The sequence below is a fragment of the Lepisma saccharinum genome, chromosome 16, assembly GCF_977018435.1.
Source record: "Lepisma saccharinum chromosome 16, izLepSacc3.1, whole genome shotgun sequence".
Classification (NCBI taxonomy): domain Eukaryota; kingdom Metazoa; phylum Arthropoda; class Insecta; order Zygentoma; family Lepismatidae; genus Lepisma; species Lepisma saccharinum.
Window position 1 is genome coordinate 26,608,645 of NC_139244.1, and position 19,615 is coordinate 26,628,259.

At 38.6% G+C, this 19,615-nt stretch overlaps 1 protein-coding gene across 4 annotated transcripts in view; it reads right to left on the minus strand.

Annotated features, from left to right (window-relative positions):
• LOC146000355 (uncharacterized) overlaps positions 1–16,213 on the minus strand; it is a 314,375-nt gene extending 298,162 nt beyond the window's left edge. For all 4 annotated transcript variants that reach the window (XR_014443496.1, XR_014443495.1, XM_083137905.1 and 1 more), the window contains exon 1: positions 15,281–16,213. Coding sequence is in view for 2 of the 4 variants with exons in the window: in XM_083137905.1 (XP_082994031.1) it covers positions 15,281–15,800 (520 nt within the window). In the remaining 2 variants the exon portion in view is untranslated. The remainder of the gene's footprint in view (positions 1–15,280) is intronic.
• Positions 16,214–19,615: the final 3,402 nt, after the last annotated feature.

A 19,615-nucleotide genomic window follows, 5' to 3' on the forward strand; every position in this document is an offset into this window, starting at 1 on the left:
ATGTAACCGGGGAGGCAATTCGAACAGGATTTGTAGGTTTTGTAACAGTTAATTCTGACAACCTGGAATCATGAGAATGGTAAATAACATTATTATTTTACTCATTTGCGTTCCTTTATTTCTCACAACCGACAACTTCTTTTCACTTTTAAAGAGGTCTACAACGCGCCTTCTCCGCTTTTTATTCAGATTCTTCCACCAACCCATGTGCCCGTTAACAACATTTGTATATTTTAATCTTTTCGGAGAGCTTATGGAAGGAGGAAGGTTTTTTCTTAATTTTTACGCTGTGTTACCATTTTTCTGAGTAATCCTCTTCGATTTAAACGATAATTTCCAAATTTCTTCATGAGGTGTGCTCCAATGACAGTTTCTTTCTGTGGGTATGGGAATTTTGGGCATGATCTTTTTTCCCAATAATCACTCATTCGTCAGCTGTTAGCAACGTGTCGATTAAGTGCCCAGAATGTAGCAGGTTTTTTTTCACAATTAGTAGTTTTCTGGTCGCAAGTCGGAATATGTCACGAAAATCTACATACTGCAATAACTCAAAACCCATTGATTTCCGACCCCCAGTGCATAGGGTCAAATTTGTTGTAATTGTGCTCTAGTATTACTCCTTTCCAGGAATAGGTCGAATCACCAATCAGCCTGTATATATATATATATATCCGTTTATGTTTAGGTCTGAGTGTATAGCCGGAGCCATGATTCTGAACACACAGGGTGATGATATGGTGAAGTGAAATTGATGAAAAGTCCTGGCAATTTACACTTTGACCTAGGCAAAATTGTTTCAGAAGGTTTTTAAAGAGTTTCCAGCTCAGAAATCATTGCTGAATAAAATTTCCAAAATCAGACAAAATTGTACTACGGGAACACCCCCCCCCCAATCGAATTTCAAAATGGCGGACTGGCTGTTTTCTACTAAGGACAAAAATAAACTAATTTACTTTTTATAGAGAGAAAACTTTATTTACATCTAATAATATTTAAACTAAATCTATATTTCAACAATTACTTATTATGTAATTTTGATATTCAAAATTATTTGTAGATGTTAGAAATCGAGAAAATAATAATTACTTCAAATATATTTTTCTTATGTTCTCTTAATTATACAGTCAACTACTAAGGATGGACAAAGTTTAATTAATCGTCTCCATCAATGTAAACACTGGCGTACACATGGAGCGGGGCAGATGCGGCTACAGTCCCTCCTGAAATATTGAGAAAATTCATTTTTTAAAAAAATGAAAGCAGCCAAGAACTTGGGAAAATGCTAAATGCAAATCCCTTTTAAATTAATCCTCAGATTACAAGTATTAATGAAAGTTCCAAATATACGAAATATTTTATTGCCCCCCCCCCCCCCGCAGTACGTAGGTAATGCCCATTTTTACAATTCCAGCACTCCCCCACAAAAAAGAATCCTGCGTTCGCTAGTGACTATTATTATTATTATTATTATTATTATTATTTATTATTTGAAGTAGGGTTACACTTAAGCTTACAGTATTTTTACACGGATTATCTTACTATAGAAACAGCTTTTTGCCCTACATGGATTAATTTGTTAAGCTATACAATTCTGCTAAATGTTTATAGATGTATAAAATATGGAAAAATATAAGTTTGCCTATATAATTGAGACACACAAGGAATAAAAATACACAAGGAATAATACACAAGGAATAAAAATACACGAGGAATAAAAACACACAAGAAATATGAATTAAGTAAGTATATGTGAAGGAGGCAATGAGGCAAATGAGGCACGGTGTCAGTATTCGTAGATTAACATCTTAATTTGTTGTTTGGCCAAATTTCTCTCCTTTTTCCAGGCTACAGGCAGTTGATTCCACGCCTTACTTGCCAGAGATGACAGGGATTTTGATCCGTATCTTGCCTTGTTACATTTTGGTACTCGGATACTATTGGTGTTATTAGATCGCAGATTGGGATAATGCATGTTACTACATATAATTACCTTGCCGCTTAGTAAGTGGTTGTGTGTGTGAATTGCCTGATGAATTTTGAGTAGGAACGCATATTTTCGTCTGGATTCAAGCGTGGGTAGTTGCAGTTCTTCTCTGCTCGATCGTGAAGTCATGTGTGGTGTATTTTGTATACTACGAATTGCCCAATTTTGCATTTTTTCTAATTTGTTGGTGTTATTTATGTTAATCCCATAGAGTACAGAGGAACAATACTCAAGTAATGGCCTAATAAATGCTTTGTAGAAAGCTAATTTGTGAGCAAGGTGCACATATTTGCAGACATATTGAAACTGTTTGATTCTAGGTGCTGCACGTGCACACATAATCTTCACATGTTGTGAAAAGGATAAATTCTTATCTAGGTACACACCAAGATATTTTAGACTCTCACTTGGTTTTATATTCGAATTACCTATTTTAATATTGTCAACTTGCGTGATGTTATTGTTTTCCGTGGATAATATTAATACTTGAGTCGTAGACTCGTTCACTTTCAACATGTTAGATTGATACCACTCAAGAACTTCGGGCATGCTTTTTTCAATATTTGCAATTACTTTTTCTAATTTGTTAGATGCGCAGTACAGGAGACAGTCGTCTGCGTATAGATACAAATGAAAGACAAATTTCTTGCTTGCGATATCATTTACAAACATGTTAAAAAGTTTTGGGCCCAGAATTGATCCCTGTGGTACACCGAGAGATACATTCAGACCGTACGAAATCGAGTTGCCAACTTTTGTATCGCTACTCCTATTGTGCAAATAGCTTTCGATCCAGTTGCACGGAGTAGCAGAAAAATTGAATTGCTGATATAATTTCTGTATTAATAACTTTGGTTGAACACTGTCGAATGCTTTACTGATATCTAGCGAAATTATGCCGATGTATTGCTTTCCTTTACGATCTAATACCTGCCGCCAGTTATGTAACAGTTCATGCAGGAGTAATTCTGTTGAGTGATTTTTCCTAAAAGCGAATTGTCTGTTAGTAATTAGGTTGTTACAATTTAAGTCATCATATTATTATTGCAACCACTAGCCACGAGCTGTTGAAGAGGACAGTCGATTACACTTGGTTCCACATCATGAACTATCGTCAAGATTTGTCGTGCAGGAACAGCAAATCATCTTAAGAAGGAAAACTTGATTTAGTGGGTGTACAGTATAGCAGGAATTATTCTTTACATATTAACCCCACCCTTCTGTATAGAAGATTCTTATTTGAAAGTGTGTGCGAAAGCTATCGTACTTTGTGGACGAGTCGGTAGGTGGCAAACACTCAGGTGTAACAATCTCTGCAGCTATCTTTTCAATTAACATTGGACGACAGAGTTCGTTTGTGGATTACAGCGACTCGCAGTTATACAACAGAAGCATTGATTTTCTTCCAACAGCTTTAATATCTGAATGTTGACAGGAATCTAAATAAAATGAATTTGCAGCTGAACGGAGCTCAGTTAACTTCATCAGTTTGTCTAATGCTGAGGACTTCCCAATCGAACACATTCTGGATGTGGTTTTGAGTTTTTGTTTCAGGTTCACTTTATTCACAGACACGCTAATCAGGACTGGATCTGCAGTTTAAAGTGGGATCCTAATCACTATGTGCCTCCACCAGGTATCGAACCCTGAGCCCATTGAATACAAGGCGACGGACGTTATCACTACGCCATCGGGGAGGCCAGAAAAATTCTTGGTGTGGTATTACAGCCCGTGAAAACACACAAACAGGAGCAGGTTGTTATGTCACGAACCAACAATGATTGAATTCCGAGCATATCGAACACAGTATTGGAATATGTTTCCTGCCTTATATCACTGCGATAGTACGACTTAAAAACTATTGTCCTTGGCATGATACAGAAGAAAGTCGGCATCTTTCCTCTATTACTGTTGTACAAATGCTTGCATTTTGCGATGATGAGACTGTATCACGAACGATGTCCACATGAGCATCCTCATCCTCACTCTTTGCACAACACACCGGTGCTTCTTCAACATCTCACCTACAAGGGAAATAATTCATTGGTGGTTGTTTTGATTTGCTACAAAGAGTTCTTTCTTGCAGGCGCTGAAATTAACATTCTTACTGGTCTTTATGCATCGCCTTCCGAAGGTTGTGCCCATGGTTGTAGGAAAGTCTCTGTATCCAGCAAAACACCGATATACCTTCCATCTGTTTTCAGATTGTAATCTACACAAGAGATTGCAATGTTGTTCTGTGTTTCATTGTTAAGCAATGGAACTCAATGTAGGATAGATCCACCATAGATCCATCATCTAAAACGCACGGACTTGGACACTGAACTTCTTCCATTAGTAACTTGTTGGTGTATTTGAGTATTGCACGACCTAACTGAGACTTGTCGGCTCTCCTCAAGATACTTTGTGATTCGCATAATGCACGAAGACGTGCACGTAGCTCGTAATACCTTCTAGTGGCACTGCAATGGCAAAAGTAGTAATTCTCTGAAATAGTGTTTCATCTACGTATATCGTATCCGACAAGATTCACAACGGCCCAAACGAAGGAGCCCAAAACATTGCATCGTGTAAAGGTCAAATGCTGACCTTTGCTGCATATAAACAAGGCCAAGCATACAAGCAGCATTTCTTGGCCTTCTTTCGAAAGTTTAAATAATGGGTTTCATTAGTGTCGTACATGGAACTTCTTCAAGGAATCTGCTTTTTCTAGGAGGGGAGGTGGTAAACGTTAAGTTGCAGTAGATGAGACTGCATTCGTCTGACAAAACGTTCTGTAAATTCAGCATTTGCTTCGGAACAGGGGGTTTGAATAGTTGCCAAGGTAAACACACTTGCGTAGGTTTACGTAATAAAAGCAAGTACCTCAATGGTCGAAAGAGTCGGTGCGGAAACTGTGTTTCAAACAACGTTGCTGAACGAAATCTTGATTGTTGAGGAGAGGATATTACCGATGTTATAGGGACTTATTGGGGGGGGGGACGTAGAGATTCAGATTTGAAAGCAGTATACCATTTCTTAACTGTGTAACAAAAACCTCCGAAGTTATCAAAGATTTCCCTGTCGAAAAGTATGGAGCCTTGTGAATTGAAAAAGGACACACATTCTCCAAACGAAAAACTCATCGAGCCGAGACAGTTTTCGACTGTCTCGACTTACATAGTGTTTCATCTACTTGTATATCGTATCCGACAAGATTCACAACAGCAGCAGCAGAAAAAATCCTACGGTTTTCACTTTGTCAACCTTTTGGTAGAATATTTGAACACCTCTTTCTCAATTATTTTGAAGACTGTCCGTACTAACGCCTGGACCAGCTGTAACCGCTGTACCAGTGCTGCAGTGAGTGATAATGGAATGGGATATTTATTCCAGTCGTTCGATTGCATTTTTAATATCATTACGGCCCCCTGTCTACTTTCTCGCAGTTCACTGTGTCGTTCACTATTCTTCAACAAAACTCTGGTATATTCTTGCATTGCTAAGTGGTAAGTGTAAGTCTATGGAAAACAGCCATGTTGCCTTTTGGATTTCTGCAAATCCGCTTCCTCATGTCAGTCCTATTATGTTTTGCACGGAATGCATTAGTACTTGTTCTATTACGAGACCTGATCCGAGTCCGACATACCCGGTGGAGGAAAGTATTGGTTCGGATCATATTATAAACTGTAGGCCCATTCCTAAATAGCCTTCCTGTGCATAAAGTGGATTTAAAACAAAAACTCAAAACTCAATCCGAGTCCGGACCATAATCTGTCACTTCATGTCACAAATTTGCCTCCCAGGAACATTTTTCCATGGTTGGATTTTCAGCCGACAAACAAGGTTTTCTGTAACTACAAGTACGGACGCTCGAGGTAATTGTGATTTCTGGCTGCCGTAATGTGGAGGAAATCTTCAGCATAGCTTGCAGCTGCAAATCGTCGACGAGCCGGTTTTATCAGCATTTATCAAGTTACATGCAATGCTGGCGGTTCTTGGTGATTATATCTTTACTACCTCTTGTCCATTGTCCAATTTTTTTCTCACAAATCATGCACAATTTAGATCTTGACATTCTTAAAAGACAATATACGTATAATTTGAAACAACAAGAGAACACAAAAGTAATATTACCCAAAATATTAAAAAATATTCACAAATAAACATAAAATTGTAGGAAATTCACAATAGCCAGTACGCTATTTTGAAATCCTTTTTTGGGGATTTTCCCGTGGTACGATTTTGTCTGATTTTGGATATGTTATTCAGCAATGATTTCTGAGCTATAAATTGTTTAAAAACCTTCTGACGCAATTTAACCCAGGTTTGAGGTAAAATTGCCTTAGTTTGCCTGGACTAGAAGGGACACACACAAAGAACACTCATGTCCATGCCGGTATTCGAACCCGGGACCCCTGAGACCCTCCTACACATATTAAACGTGTAATGTTAATACTTATCCATTATATGGCTAAAAATGTATAATCAAAATACTGACAATGAAACGATTCAGTAACAATCAGAACTATTATCTAAGAAAAGGAATTGCTCGTGACTGCTTTGTGCTTAAATGTTAGTTCATAAGTTGGTTCACTAAATAACAATCAAGCAGGTGTACACTGTTTTAGACGCTGACCCCTGTATTAGTATGATATATAGTTCATTCAGGATGTTACGGTCTCCTACCCTGAGCACATACCCTAAATTAAATGTAAAATTTATTTAAAAAATTTATTAATAATGCTTTTAAATATTTTTACATGATAGCGAATGAACTGATAGATATATCACTTCAATTTTTGGATAAATGTTTCTTCTTTAATCCAAAGTGTTTAGACCGAAGTGACAAGTAAAAAGTGACAGTTGAAAAATAATTTTCACAAATAAGCAACCTTGTCGCTTGCGAGTCACTCGGTGTGGGAAGTTTTCTCCTCGTGTCGCGTCGATGTGTTAGGAGTCGCGCATTGTACGCTTTATCAAACTGGAAGGTGAGTGCACTTTGTGGGCTTGTCGCATGGGTCTGAGAGCTCCCTTTCGGAAGTAAATACCCTAAAATAATTCAAGAAAAGAATGCAGCCATGAATTCAGTAACAGTGAGCTCAATGTTTTTCCTCTACATGTGATCAATATGTACGCAAGGAGTCCTGCACTTTCGCTCGTTCGTACTCTGAGTACCGTGTACGCTCGAGCGTAAACAATCTAATATTTTAAATCGACACACACGTGTGGAAATATAGACACGTAAAATATCCGTCCTGGTAATTTCAACCCACAATCATCTATTTCATTTTCATATATGACTTGAGTATTGGTAGGATAGACTAAACTTCATTTGAAGATGATGACTAGTTTCAATTTCACTGCGTCTTTCACTTCATGGTCCATATTATTGAAGGGCACTCTTGAGCTCAATTCCATACGCTATCTAGCGTCGTCCGTGCGAATTATTTCGCGCTCGATCGAAATCCTCTTCCTGCAGGAACTCTTTAATATACGCGCAACATTAGCGAATGGAATAGAATGGATTACTTACCTCGCCTTACCATTGAGACGGCCAAACCCCCACCCCTCCCAAAAAAACAACCCTAATTCAGCAATAAAATTGGTTGTTGAGATTCATTCCACTTCATATGAGAAAATAATGGAAGCCTGTTCATCCTTGATATTAAATTAGGTGAAACCGAATGATCGTCAGTTGGAGCGCGTAGAGTAATGGCCTCGCAGCCTCATCGCCGACGATTCCAGGTTTGTGTCCTGCAGTGGAAGTAGGCAAGTAGGCTGTACCTTTGTGATCATCAGTTTCATCTAACCATTCATCCTCATCGTCACTATTAGCCAAAAGTGGCACAAAAAGACTGAAAATAAGAAAAAATACAAAAAGAACATAAACAATCTGTACTCTACTGGTGAGTGCAGTCCACTAGCGCAAAAAAATGTGAAAGTGTGCGCTCGTGGTATATGAAAGGTGCCACGAGCACACAACATCCAATGTTCCGTTGCCACATCTATGATTGTGTAATGGCTGGCATGTGTAGAGGAGCATTTAATTGCATAAAAAGTCAAATATCAAGAAGTATTACACATGTTTATTATAACAAAACTTCCATGAATACAATGAATGACTTTGTTTGTAACTTATTTGTTAACGCTGAAAAGATACCCCATAACTTTAAGAAATCTTAGAATACAATGAATATCTTTATTCATTTATTTTCATTAATGAAATGAAATTAAAAAAGAAAACTCATAATTATAAATGAGTTTATATACAGGGCATTCCCCGACATTCGCTACGAGACTCGGCGGCAAGCGACCCGGCAAGCAGCGCTTGTCTTTCCCGGTGAACGGGGTCCGCGACAGTCGGCTATTAAAATTGCAGTTTTCATATTGTGTACTAAGCTTGACTACAGAAGGTGTTGGAAATGATGTACCTCTGCTGCAACACATTCCTGGCATCTCCGAAGGAAATTGGCATTTACACGTGCAAGTTCGTCTACTGTAATTCTCCCGATTTCTCGTACAATACTCTCTTTTAACTCACGGATGGTGTGCGAACTGTCTTTGTATACTTTATTTTTTAGATTTTTACACTTTTTCCCCGTGACGTTATTATTTTACCATATAAGAATTTTAGCGGCCCTAAATGCTGTGGTTTTTGAAACACCTGTTTCTTGTGAGAGGCGGTAGATAGATTTCCGAGGAGACTGTTCTAATCATTGTCTTATCTCATCGAGTTTTTCCTCAGTAAGTACACGTGTTTTTTTTTTTTTCATTTTTATTCAGAACTAACCCTGTTACTCTAAACTTTTTACGAGGTTTAATATAGTGGTCCTATATGAAACGGGAACACGAGGAAATTTCGTTGCAAAACGTCGTCGCACTTCTCCACAATTCCTCTTTCCGAAGTAACACTCGACAAGATAAATCCTTTGTTGTAATGTAAACTTTTGTGGTGCCATATTAAGACACAATCTTCAACACACGGACAGGACACAACACAACTTTCGAGGGAGGATTATACTGGCGTTAGTCTGCAACGTCAACAGAAAGGGAAAGAGAGCGAAGGCAGGGAGAGCTAAAAAAAAAAAAAAAAACAGACTGTAGCGTGCGACTGTCGTGGACCTGTTCACCGGGAAAGACAAGCGTTGACGCGGGCCGCTTGCCGCCGAGTCTCGTAGCGAATGTCAGGGAATGCTGTGTATATATATATATATATATATATATATCAGCGCAAGAAATGCATCCTGGACCTCAGGAGGTTACGTTAGGCCCAGCCGGGGTCCCTTGAAAGGCAAAAACAGTTGACACAACATGGCAACATCGCCATGTATTTTGTGCGCTCGTGACATACATTTTTACGCACAAGCGCACGCATCTTTTTGTTTGTGCGCTCACGGCCTACGCTGTAGGCATGTTGATGTATCGGTTTATGGGCAAAGTTACCGATCAGGTGTCCGTATAAATAGCCCGTAATTTAGTGCAAAATTATGTAATTTCGTTATTATTCTATGACTATAAACCTCTCATCCATACGCTCTGATTTTGTAAGTCTAAATACGGATACTTTTTCAAAGCAAAAACCCATTTTAGTGTAACTAAGGGTGCTAATCGACCAACCATTCGTGTTCTCCAAGGAAGGATTTGAATTTTACATCGACTCGAGAAAATATCTGTTATCGACATCAGTATATTGTATGCAAAATAATCGGCACATTCCCAATAAATATAAATCTACCAATGGTTTCAATGAACTTATATTTTTTCTACGTCAATAGTTCGTACACTGGTGGAGGCATGAAATTTCGTCCTCTCGAAACAAAATTTCCAAACTCTTCCTATTTTTGTTTGCAGAATTATCAGCAACATTTTCAACACTTCTTAAACTGTATTCAAAGTTTGAAAAGGGCTTGGTATAGTTTGAGAATGATAATGTAGACACGATATAATGATACAGTAGCCACATGTTATAGTTAAAGATTCAGACAAAAAGATCAAATCTGTTGTGACGTCACTTCCTTCTTCGCTGCATCCCAGACATACAAAAAGCAGGAGATGGGAGATATTATTTTTGATGGATCAGGAGGAAGGGGACGGGATATATTTCAAGGATAAGCGAACCTCTTTATGGTCAAACACGAAACGACTATGACGAACATACATTATTATTACTTATGCAATCGAATTCGCTTTGAATTCAATCTCGGTACAGTGACGTCAACATTGAAAAACTTGGTACAAGATGAACCACTTGTGGTTTGCGTAAGGTAAACAAACACACAGTTGTTTTTTTTTTTTAACCAAAGTGGTATATCCACTACTAGTTTATTTTTTTATAGTGACTGGTAACTACAATAAAATAACAGGAGGAGGCAACTTTCTAGAACTATACTACGATGGTTAAGAATGGGTTAATCTTGTTCAGTTGAAAAACATTTTGTTGCTACAACCTTCGGGCTTGGACTGCCAAAAAAAACTGACGAAGGAGCCCAAAACATTGCATCGTGTAAAGGTCAAATGCTGACCTTTGCTGCGTATAAGGAAGGCCAAGCATACAAGCAGCATTTCTTGGCCTTCTTTCGAAAGTTTAAATAATGGGTTTCATTAGTGTCGTACATGGAACTTCTTCAAGGAATCTGCTTTTTCTAGGAGGGGAGGTGGTAAACGTTAAGTTGCAGTAGATGAGACTGCATTCGTCTGACAAAACGTTCTGTAAATTCAGCATTTGCTTCGGAACAGGGGGTTTGAATAGTTGCCAAGGTAAACACACTTGCGTAGGTTTACGTAATAAAAGCAAGTACCTCAATGGTCGAAAGAGTCAGTGCGGAAACTGTGTTTCAAACAACGTTGCTGAACGAAATCTTGATTGTTGAGGACAGGATATTGCCGATGTTATAGGGACTTATTTGGGGGGGGGGGTACAGATTCTGATTTGAAAGCAGTATACCATTTCTTAACTGTGTAACAAAAACATCCGTAGTTAATCAAAGATTTCCCTGTCGAAAAGTATGGAGCCTTGTGGATTGAAAAAGTACACACATTCTCCAAACGAAGAACTCATCGAGCCGAGACAGTTTTCGACTTGCGTCTTCATGGCACAGAGCTGATATTTTACATGTATTAGAGTGTTCGCAAGAAACTTGTTACTAGGTTAGTAAATTACGTTTAAATGTTATCATGGCCTATGTTAGAACAAATTCTGTAAGATACTTAAGAGCCGTGATGTACAGTAAAATTTCTCAATAACGGACAGGCCTGGGGGGAAAATAAATGTCCGTTTTAAGAAATGTCCGCTGTTCAGAAAAACATGTGTAGGATGTTACACAATAGGATAAGCATATTACAGTACATGCGTACTTTACGAACATAATGTTGATGACTTCAATTTTTTTCTTTAAAGTCAGTCGACATCGTAGCAGAAGTGACACATACTTCTCAAGATAACCACAAAGACTACTGACTACCGTCTGCAGTTTTAGAAAGAAATATGTTCGGTTTAACATGAAACAATGCGCGCTAGTTCGACTTGCGACCGTTTTCTTTCAGGCTGTTCATTATTAAGAAGCTTTATTTGCGTTGGGGAGGTAGTTTTCAGTGTCCGCGTCCATTATTAAGAATGTCCGTTATTGAGAAGTTACATTGCCATTAAACCCCATGTATTTCTGCCAGGGAATTTAAAAATATCCGTAATTTAGAGGTGCCCGCTATTAAGAGGTGTGCGTTAGGAGAAGTTTTACTGTAATAGTTTAGTTTACTGTATACAAATCTGCATACCCCCAAAATTACAAATACACCACTGAGTTGGTATACCCCCTTCAAAAGAAACAGCTTAATTCGCACAGTGATCGAGGGTATACGGCGGTTACCTTCTGGTTAAACTTACTCATTAGCGTATACCTCTTCTACTTTCATTTCGTTTATATTGGGCCTCTTTATATAATTTGGCCAGTGGTCTGTCTTATTGCGGTCAATATTTTTCCGACTTCACGGTATCGGGAATAGCCATCATTTTTCTACCACCATTTGTCAACTATACACAGATAAAAATGTTTGTTTGGATTAACAAAAAAAAATAGTAGTGGTTCAATTCGTTTGTTTAAATAGGTATCAATCAAACAATAGTTCACCAGTGCCAAAAGATTAGATCAAGTTCTATTGTTTGTCGTAAACAATTTTTGGTTACCAATACCAAATATTTTGGTTTGGTAAATCTAACAAAATCTAGCCCATTTGTTTAGGAAAAGCAAATAATTTAGTCAAAATTAACAAATTTGCCTTTTTACCAACTGTTTTCACTTAAGGTTACCAAATGATTTGCTTAGCGTAACAAAATAATTTATTCAAAATTACCAAATCTGGTTAATTGTTGTTTATCATTACCAAATATTTTGCTACAGGAACAAAATAATTTAGTAACATCTACCAAATTTACCTGATGTTACGAAGTAGTTTAATTTATGGTTACCAAATGAAAATAATTAGGGGGCGGAGTTTAAAGTGCAGCACATTTCCAACAATATAGCTGTTTTCATACGGATCATTTAAGATTTGTATTTTAGGACATGAAATCAAGTGAAATGAACATACTGTGTTATACATTTTGTGAGATTACCACATTTATCCCCTTTTTACCCCCTCTTTTATGGTTCAGCACCTTTTTCTTTCCTTTTCTTTCATGTTTTGTTGAAAAAATTGGACAGAAAAATAAATGATTTTCACTCTTCTTGAGCAGCTACATAAAATCCTATAGTCTCATTTTGTAGAGCAGAACGAGAGCTATAAAATGGTATAATACAATCATTACAGCCTCAATAGTTCCCAAGATAATGTAGCAAAACCCGCGAGAGAAAACACAAACTTCAACAAAACCTATTCGGCAGAACCACAGTTCTCTATGCGGTCCGCGTGAATTATATACAGAAGGCGCAGAAAAAGACAGCAGTGAATAAACACCTTTTTTTTTTGCACCTTTTTGAAAACATTTCCAGTACCTTTTTTTCCCCTTCCCGACCATAATATTGCACCTTAAAATCCTTTCCCTAATAATAATGTTGTGACCTACGCACAGTTAATTTTAGCAGTATTTTTGCTGACACTAAAAACTTTTTCTTGGTTAGTGTCTTACTGCAGGGCTTTGAATAATTTGAGATATGCCTTTTCTTATCAAAACCAATGCACAAGTTAGACGACTTGAAATTTCGAAGTATCGAGTTAAGTCCCGTGCGTCGACATTTACGTTAATTTATTTTGACTTTGTATGCATGGCGAAGTTACTACGACGGCAGGTTCGTTCCCAGGTTCGAATCCCGGCCTGGGCATGCGTTTGTGAGTGTCCATTCATCAATATCATCACTCATCCCCATCTTCGCAAATTAGCCAAAAGTGGCTCAAAAAGCGAAGTAAAGGCTACATTGCTTTTTTTCGCTTAACCACATGCTTTGACATTACCTCACATCTTGTTTACTAATCAAGTATAAAATAAAAACGAAAAGAATGAAAATATTTACACTTCTTTCTATATATTTTCCCAAATTTTTAATGTTTGCTGTAATTTCATATTTTTGACTTAGTAAAAGTTCCTTCCCTATTCTATGTAATACAATATATTATAGCCTTTATATTAGTAAAAGTTCCTTCCCTATTCTATGTAATACAATATATTATAGCCTTTATATTATATTTTCTATGGTAAGGTAAAGTTCACCGTGCATATAGAAAAGTGCCATGAAGGCAGATTTAGGGGATGCGGGAGTAGGACCCCACATATTCTCGATCTAGGCCATTTTGGAGGTGACGTGATCATCAGCAAGCTCCGGCCGTCTTTACCGCCGAGAGTTGCCCCCAGGTACCAATTTTATTTGAGGTTTAGGTGCGGGGCCCTTAAATCGTCCACCCCGAGAATCGAAACCGGGTCTCCATATATAAACATATATTATAAAATGCCTCCTATATGATAATTGTGGGTGGATATATCATCGCAATCAGTATTGTACCGTGAATGATATTTCTTGTAGAAGTTAATTGATTTCATCCATATATTCAATGGAAACATCGTCTCCACTTAACAGTTCACTAAACTGTGAAACGTTTGGGGCAACTTTAAACAGAATCAAAGAAAGTATATAATCCTGGTCATATCACTCACACACTTTTTAACCTAATTATAAAAACTAGTCAAACATGATTATTTCTCATAAGATTACATCTCCTGAACTTTTCTGTTGCAGCAAATATAATAACTTGCCGGTCCATATAGTCACTGTGTTAATGAGCAAAACATTCTTAGGTTAAATAAAGCTATCGGAATGCATTTTGCGTTTTTGTATATTAAAAATATGATTCTCTTGCCGGTTAACTAATTACAAAGTTAGGATATTATTTGCCTTTCCCTCAACAGACAGCACGTGTATGTAAATAGCCCATCGCTGCTATAATTCGGTTATATTTCTCAGACCATGTGTTTGTTGTCATACTTTACATAAATAATAAGATTACCAATGCTGTTCTAGTTCATCGCAAGGATTTCGCGCATGCTGATTCCATATGGAGTTTGTCCCCTACTCTGACCTTGTTTTTGTTTCCATTCTAGCGTCTTACATTGCATGAAATAAAGTGAACGACGACGTTGATTGATAAGTGAGACAATTGGGGGTGTCTATGTGTGTAGGGTTGACAATAATTTGTTGCGATTACCCTAAAGCTATGCCAGAAAGGTTTGCAAGGGATGCCGGAGGGGGGGGGGGTCCAGATGAGGGAGAAATTGTCTAAAGTTCGGAAATAAATACAAATGTGGTACGCTGGTACGCTAACAATAACGTCATTGTATATTTTATGTAGTTAAAACATTTTTCTGGGGGCGTGGCTTACTCTGGGTAATCTCCTAACATCGTCAAAGATGCTGAAGGCCATAAGAAAATACAGTAATAGTTACTTAAAACAGACCTGAAATCTATATTCTGCGACATTGCTAAGGAAGTGGTAAAATATGGGAAGTGGTTTTCACATCACTCCCCAAAACCATTTTTAACTCGCGAATGTGCAAGAAGAAAAAATAAACTGGTAAATGCCCTGTCAAAGCCCAACATATTGGTCAATATACATTGCAATACTTTTTACAATCAAGTTACAAGAAGGAAATATACACTGGTAAAAGCGCTGTCAAAACTCAACGTATTGGTCAAAGAGGAAAAAAAAATAAAATCAACTTCAAAAAGGGAAAAATACACTGGTAACAGTCCTGTCAAAGCTCAACATATTGGTCAAAACACATTTCAATGCTTTTTGACGTATGAATAATATGAAAATCAATGTACTCACCGGTGGTAACACTACGGGGGATGCTTGAATATCCACCGAGGCCAATGCTCGGCTGCAACGGCCTGGCGACAACAGGAAGCCGGGTAGGCACGGGCGCAGACACGTTAGCACCCCTGCCGGTTGACGGGAGGGTCGTTGACGGCGACTCCCAACCCTGGGTCACCGAAGACGGTCCAGGCACCGAAGGTACGATTCTATTAATGTTCTGCGCGTCGTGGGCCTCGTCCAGGGCCTGGGCCCTTCTGAGGGCAGTCTGCTTGGCCATGGCCCTCTGCCTGTCCGCCGTCAGTTCGCACATGTCGCAGGGACAATACCTGAAGGTGCAATACCGCTTGTGTCCCTTGAGGGGCACTTTCAGGCGGTGGTTCCTGCACCGCGCGCACTTTGGTGGGGTTCTTCTGCTTTGGCTGTTCGGAGACGGTACTCCTCCTTTGGTGCTGTCTTGAGATGGTCCTTCAGAAGAGCTTTCGGCTGCCGAGTCGTTTTCCGGCGACGACACGCTCAGTTCTTTGTCTGACATCTTTTTCCCCCCCAGCCGAAGAGGTCAGTCACACACTCACGCACGCCGCCACTGCTTGAGGTTGGCCAAGGTCCGGCAAGAACTTGTCACGTCAAACTGGAAACCAACACAAGCCTCGGTGCACTGTCGTGAATCCCTTCCCCCGCCGATGAACTGTCGTGTCGTGGAAATACTGCACTCGCGTCCCGACGACAGCGCTAACGAGTCGCTTGCAACAATTATGCAGTTGGGAAGAAGTTGTGCAACTATCTTCCTGATATCTTTTGCCCCGATGCACTTTACCTTCGCCTGCAATCGGTCGCGCATGCGCGAGTCGGCATGCACTGTATCGCTCTCACTGTGGCACCAGCTGGCAGACACGGCAAGAGCCAGACGAGAGTGCATTCGCGACTTGCAACAGCCCGGCTAAGAATACCGACCGACTCGCCGAGTACACAAGAGACGTGTGAATGTGCTTGTGTGTGTGTGTGTGTGCTGTTCGCGAAGCAAGGAACGTAACTTCAGACGGGGGGAGGTAGAGGAAACCTAAGATATGCATGTGATTATTAGCGTGGATGTGGTATATGTTTTGTTTCGACTTCTTCGCTCCTCCCAATGGGTCGGTTTCGTAAGCCCACGGAGGAAACGCAAGGGGGGGGGATGTTTACGACCGACCCTGGGTAAGATGTAGCTGGTTGGTTGGTCTGCCACGCATAAATGTCTTCAACGGGATGTAAGTGTTCCACGACAGCGACGGGGTAACTTCGGGACCTTCAATTAGTATTCGCTTGCAAGCTGCAATGGCCATAAAAGTTTACTTTTGCTGTACCCCCCCCTTTACCACCATGCCCCCCTAGCCCCTTCTGTGTCATCGCGTGACCTGGCGATTAGAATTTCGCTCCACTTTCTTCGGATAAGCAGGCATGCACTTCTTGACCTGTCTGATGTCAATTTGCACAGGAGACACGTCACGGTTTGTTCTCTCTATTATTGGAACTACAGTTTGTGAGGTGTTACTTTTTCCCCAAACAATCACCAATCAACTAATCCTCTTAACATCGATAACTTCTGTTGTCTGCTTCTATTGAAATGAAAGGGTGTAACGCCCACTACAGAAATGCGGGCGGAATTTCCTTGCCAGAAGTCTGCAAGTTGTCTTAAAGGTTATCGCCCAATAAGACGCCGGAAACGCGTCTGTTGCTCCGTCTCAGTGAGCGTTAAGCTTTTCTTGGATATTAATCTCAGTCACAGTGGTGTAAACTTATATTGGCCCGTGTGACTCGAGACCACTCAATTTGTCGTATTATTATTATCAGGGGTAGAAAAATTCAGTGGACATGGCGCATGAATCTTCAAATCCAGTTCTAAATACATTTTTAAAAAATATTTCACGTTCATTTATGGGAATTTCTATTACCATTTTTTTAAAAAAATAAATAATACCGTATATGATTTCTCATGTTTGTGTGTTTTCTGTATCACGTGTATCATTAAATCAGAATAATAAACAAGCTATTATAAATGTTTGCAGTGTTGCTAACCGAATTTTGAAATCTACAGAAATATGGTAGGAGTCGGCTATATTATAATATATTGCATCCAGGGCCCGGATTTTGAAAAATGACCTTTAAAATGACAACAAAAATCCTGTAAAATGACCTAAAATCTTTGAAAAATGACCCAAAAATTCGTACAAAACTCAATCTACTTACTGAAAATAGATATATTCCAAGATAAACAATTTAACAATTGCTTCTTCACCTTGGTGTGTTGTAGGGACTGTGAATAAGAAAGTCGACAATGTTGCATTTCGCGATTTTCAGACAGGCTTTGTTGCGCCGGTAGTTAAAAACAGAGTAAATACCGCAAGATAATATTCAGACAAAACAGAAATTGTTGAACATCTTATGTTTCAGCATGCAATGACACGATTTTTTTTAAAAAAATGGCGCAAAATTTTAAAAAATGACCTAAAAATGTCGCAAAATTTTAAAAAATGATCTAAAATGACGCAAAATTTTAAAAATGGTAAAAGATGAGGAGGGTGTTCAGGATTATTGTACTAGTTAGCAATGTGTACGTTGCACCAGTTCAAAGATGAAATGCCATCAGAACCTTCTTTAGGAATGCCACTCTGGTCCAATAATTGATTTCGTTTAATCCAATCTAGTATTAATTAATAAATTAAATGTTTTAAGGTCACCTTTCAAAAAGCGTAGTTTTTTGTTGAATTCGTGACTTTCTTAACTCATTAGAAAAAGGAGCTGAATTATTTTTAGTTTTTTTTTCTCTACCCCTATTATTATTATGTATGGATTGGTTATATAAATCAGTAAATAACAGACTTTTTATTTTTTTTAAAAAAAATGACCAAAAAATAACGCAAAATTTTTAAAAATGACCTAAAATGACGCAAAATTTTAAAAAATGACCTAAAAATGACGCAAAATTTTAAAAAATGACCTAAAATGACGCAAAATTTTAAAAAATGGTAAAAGATGAGGAGGGTGTTCAGGATTATTGTACTAGTTAGCAATGTCTACGTTGCACCAGTTAAAAGATGAATTGTCATCAGAGCCTTCTTTAGGAATGCCACTCTGGCTCAATAATTGATTTCGTTTAATCCAATCTTCTATTAATTAATAAATTAAATGTTTTAAGGTCACCTTTCAAAAAGCGCAGTTTTTTGTTGAATTCGTGACTTTCTTAACTCATTAGAAAAAGGAGTTGAATTATTTTTAGTTTTTTTCTCTACCCCTGTTATTATTATGTATGGATTGGTTATATAAATCAGTAAATAACAGACTTTTTAAAAATTATTATCCCATTGTGTGCATTAATATCATGCATGATACATGGAAGAGAAGATTAATGAGAATTTTTGGTGTACTTACGGTATAACCAGGGACGTGAAGTTTTAATTTTATTTTCCCCAAAATTTCGTTGTTATTTCTTACTGCAATTCGGTGTTATTTTTAGTATACCTTCTATGCTTAATATTTTCATATTCTTTAGTTATGGAAAATTGAGACAAATGTTAGGTTTAAAGACAAAAAAATATATTTAGGGTTTGCCTTTGTGAGAAATGACCAAATTTCTTCTATTTGAAACAAAATATTTCATCATCAGAAAGTAAATATGTAATGTTTATTGAATATCACCCAAATCTTTGTACAAAGTCATATACAACACATTTCACTAACAATGCCAAGTGGCCGCGGTGGCTCAGTCGGTAACGCGTCTGACTACCATGCTAAAGAGTTCGAGTTCGGGTTCGATCCCCGGCCGGTTCAAATCCGGGAACTTTTCTAACGTTGGAAGCGGCCTCGGCGCCCACCCAGTGTCATGGGTACCTGGGGGAAACCCTGGGGGTAAAGGCGGTCAGGGGCGTGATGCTGATCACATCATCCCCACTCACGACCGGGTCAAGAAAGTGTGGGGCGTTACCCCCACACCCCCTATACGCCTTCATGGCGTGGTGCTTGCCTTTACCTTTATGCCAATGCCAAAAAAAATGCGACCTCAAAGTACCGTATTGTGTACACGCCCCCTAATCCCTAAATCCCTCCCCTGCAACACAACCATGAAACTTCCCTTCTGAGGGGGACATCCCCAGCGAATTCTGTTTCAGGTCTGCACCAAACTGCAATAAATAAAGCGTGACAATCTCTTTTGAATCGAACTTTCACAGACTTGAAACGACAGATCTAATAGCACTTCAAGTAGTTCTTTATGAACAGAAGAATTGCTATCCCCAGTTTGTATGGCATATGGAGTTTTACGGGTTAAAGTGCAACATTCGGTGTTAATCTGGAAATGGCGAAATTCCCGATTCC